Below are 4,357 nucleotides of genomic sequence, written 5' to 3' on the forward strand. Positions count from 1 at the left end.
AATGATAAAAAGATAAGAAAATAAAAAAAATTCATACCTAATGCCTAGATTTGATGAAAATTTTCTTGAGGAATATAATATCGGATTTTAGTGGATATCAAATTGCTTTAAAATGCCAAACCTGTGGGTAAAAAGGACCAACGAGCAACCACAGTCGGGTAACTTTTTTTCCATGTTTTTGAAAATACGATGTATAATTATTAATATATGATAATATTAATTAATATATAATATAGTATTAATCAATACTATATTATATATTACATAATATATAATATAATATAATATAATATAATATAATATAATATAATATAATATAATATAATATAATGTAATATATATTATATAATATTATTATATATAATATATTATATTATATATGACTATAATATAGTATATAATATATTATATATTATAAAATTATATATTATATGTCATATAATATATAATATATATGATTGCTAGTTTTAGATGTTCGATATTTTCCAGTATTTGTTATGCTTTGGCTTTTGCCATGGCTACATGTACTTACATCCAAGCCAAGCAAAAAGTCAACATAGATTTCTTGCATGTTTTGGTGAGCGGAAAAGATAATTTTTTTCATATCACCACTTTTTTGGCCTCTCATGATCTTGCACATGCCCATGATTTATTTATAAAATCTAAATGCCACAAACTAGAGGGGGAATTGTAAATTTATCTTCAATCTGCACTAATTAATAAGAAACGAGCTCAGCTGGTAACATTTGTCCTTTGCCTGTATAAGAGGTAGCAATGAGAAATTTTAGAAATCACCAACAAAAAACTAAAAGTTGCAAACAATAGAGGAAATTGCAAATTCACCTTTCATCTGCACCAATCAATAAGCAATAAGCTAAACTAGAAACATTAGTCCTTTTCTCATATAGGAACTAAGGACTAAATAATTGGTATGGTTTAACTAGCTTATCCTCAAAATGTGGTAAGCATTCCTTGAAAATAGAATTATAAAAATGCACATTAGATTAAGCAAAGACAAAGTATATGATGGTCACCTTGTAGTTATTATTGCTAAATAAAATATAAATAAAAAATGTTCCCAATCCAAACCTAAAAAAGTTTTTTGACAACATTTGCAAAGAGACTATTAAACTTGCTTATTGGAAATGTGAAATTCTAATCTTTTTATCATCAATTTTGATCCATACTTGAGGGTATTATAAGACACATTTCGAAAGGCATGTTTTTGTGAAGAGTTTGGTGAAACCGAACCTCATGTTTGTTTTTTTGCTAAATGAGTTTTCTTTGGATTACGGAAATGTGTTTTTTATTTCACGTCTTGAAGATTTTTGCATGGGTTTTTGTTTGGTTCGGATCTTGAATTAGCTTTTCATTTCCTAGGGTTTCATCTAATTGTGGTTTAGTTTATTGTACAGACAAGTCAAAACAAAAATTCCATATGTCTCGTGAGGAGCCAAAAAATGTGTAGAATTTGTTTGACGAAATTTCGTAAACACTAATTCAAATTTTTCTTCCTACCAAAAAAAGATTTTTAAAGTACATAATCATATTGGGGTCGCCATAGCTAAACCAAGAACAAATTGCAAGCCATTTTAATAGTATAGCAATGCCAATTTATAGTTTAAGCACTAAGCCATGCTAGAGCTAAACCAACAAACTAGGACGAAGAAAAAGTAGTCACCATACCTCAAAACCCTTTCTCAGCCTTTCATCGACCCTTGCTCAAATGGTAACATTCAAAAATACCAATTGAAATGAAACCCATCAAATTTAACTTTACCACAGATACTAGCTAGAGTAATAAATAAAACATTTAAAACCATGCCCTGCACACATAAATGTATTACGAAGATAACACATGTGGACAAGGATTTTTTCCCCAAATACTTCATAATGAAAATTCTAAAAACCACAAGTAAAAATATAATCAACTAATCACATAAAAACAAAAAAATCCAAAAAAATATTTATTAAATCGATATGTTACAAACTATACGGAAAATTGTAGATTTACCCTTAAGAAAATCCCATCAAATTTAACTCTGCCACAAATATTAGATGAAGTATTAAATATAACATTCAAAATGAACCAAGAGCTTTAACAATAGATTCATTTTAACAATGAACGAAGCAGGAACATGAGCAAGAGCAGGAGCGGGTGTAGGAGTGGGAGTTTTGGTTCGTTCAGGTTTGAATTTGAATGGATCTTGTGTGGGTTTCCCATGTGTTAGGGGTCTAGGGGTTTCCCCCGTGACTCGCCCCTCTTCTGAATCAGATCTTGATCCCACAGATGGGGTCTCAAATGATACTTGGGAAGGTGGTACCCTATAGAATACTACCAATTGTAAATCCATCATCTCCGACAAACCTGGTGGTGTTGAGGGCCCCAATAATGCGGAGGTCTTTTTAAGATTCTATCTACGGAGTGCAATAAGAAATGGGCTTCTTTAATTGGGTCTAAGCTTAAGGGTAAGGCCATTTTGCTGGTTCTGCATAAAGTTGACCTAGAGTCTGGTGCTTGCTCCATCTCTATCCCAGACTGTATTGTGGATCAGAATATGGCTCACATGAACTTAGTCTTGGTGGGTAAGTTTGCTGGACCACATCCCAATATTGAGGCTGTTAGAGCCTGGGTGTCTAGAAAATGGAAGGGTAAGGGTCAAATTGATCTTGTTTCTATGGCTGGTGGTTTTTTCTCTTTTTCATTTTCTTGTGAGGAATATCTTCAATCTTTTTTGGTAGGTGGTCCTTGGATGCTGGGAAAAGCCTCATTGGCCCTCAAAAAGTGGGAACCAAGATTTAATCCCAAAGATTGGGAATATAATGAAGCCCCAATCTGGGTCATATTGCCAGGTTTACCCATGGAGTTATGGGGAGAAGAGATTTTTGCGGGAATTGTGACTTGTTTTGGTGAGATAACTTCAATTGACCCAATGACTGCAGCTAAAAGACGCCTTGTTTATGCCAGAATGTGTGTCAATAACAAACAGTCTACAAACATGCCAGGAGAGATTGATCTTTTCTCTAAGTTGGGCAGATGGGTACAGAAAGTGGAGTATGAATCCATCCCTTTTGCATGTTTCCACTGTCAAAAAGTGGGTCATTGGGCTAGGCAGTGACCATCTAAGCCAAAGAAGGAATGGAGAAAGAGGAATGACAAGCCTCTCTTAGAGAAGAGGTATGCCTTGCCCTCTGATCCTCCTCTAGAAAGATTGTGCAATGATTCAAATGGATCTCTTGATCCCTCTATCCCTCCCTCGATTGTGGGTGATGGGGTCTTGCCTGGAGCTGGTTTTACTTCAAATGTACCTATGGCCCCTGCTCCTAACCCTTCGCTCTCGGAGGAGAATTTTTGGGAATCCCCTGTTGTGAATACTTCATATGAAGAAGGGAATACTATTAGTACTAATGGGACTATCCCGGATATTTCCATTCAACTAGTCATTGATATAGGTAACTCTGTTGAGGTGAAACCCCAGGTTTCTCTCACTCTAGAATCATCCCAAGAGGACTCATGTCCTTTTATTGAGGTCAAACCCAAAAATAGAAGAAGGAACTCCACTATTGGCCAATCTAGTATGGTCTCTAGGGGGGTTTCAACTAGAAATAGACAAAAAGCAGACTGTGGGTCGAATTCAAGGGAGGTGGGGAGGCCACCCAATGTGGCTAGTGGAGATAGGCAGAGTCGGGCTTCCATTGTGGATGAAGCCCAGAGAATGTTACCAAAAATGGGGATGTGATTCCCCTCTCTTGCTAAATGAAAATTATTTCATGAAATATAAGGGGATTGAATCATCCCCATAAGCATGATCTTATATCCAACTTGGTTAGGGATCATAAGCCAGATATTTGCCTTGCTCAAGAGACTAAAATGCCTGGTAATAAAGTGGAAAAGATTAAATTGGCGATTTTTGGAGATTGTGGTGATCACTGTGTTGATGTAGATGGTGCCTCAGGTGGTATCGCCACTCTTTGGAATCTAAGACTATTATGTGGTAAGGTGGTTCTCTCTTTTCCTAATCACATTGCTACTAGGTTCTATAATCTTAAAGATGGATCCTCTTGGATTATTTCCAACATTTATGCTCCTAATGGGAGAACTTATAGGAAAGTTCTCTGTTCTTCCATTTGCCATGCTAGATCACTTTTCCATAATAAGAAATGGATTCTTCTGGGCAATTTCAACACCCCTCTCTCAAACTTGGAGAAATCTAGGGGCATGCCTATTTCTATTGATAGTAGACAAGACTTGGCTAACATGATTAATTATTTGAGCCTATTGGACTTGGATCTTATTGGGGCTAAACTAATTTGGTCTAACAAACACAATGGGGAGGATCTCATTCAGCTTAAGCTG

The 4,357-nt window shown here is 35.4% G+C and overlaps 1 protein-coding gene across 1 annotated transcript; it reads left to right on the plus strand.

The window, feature by feature from the left end:
* Positions 1 to 2,558: 2,558 nt before the first annotated feature.
* LOC131077740 (uncharacterized) lies at positions 2,559 to 3,119 on the plus strand. Its single transcript, XM_058015293.2, has one exon. It carries the CDS (start codon positions 2,559 to 2,561, stop codon positions 3,117 to 3,119), a length of 561 nt encoding a protein of 186 aa, XP_057871276.2.
* The last annotated feature ends 1,238 nt before the right edge of the window (positions 3,120 to 4,357 follow it).

This window comes from Cryptomeria japonica, unplaced genomic scaffold (genome assembly GCF_030272615.1).
Source record: "Cryptomeria japonica unplaced genomic scaffold, Sugi_1.0 HiC_scaffold_105, whole genome shotgun sequence".
Classification (NCBI taxonomy): domain Eukaryota; kingdom Viridiplantae; phylum Streptophyta; class Pinopsida; order Cupressales; family Cupressaceae; genus Cryptomeria; species Cryptomeria japonica.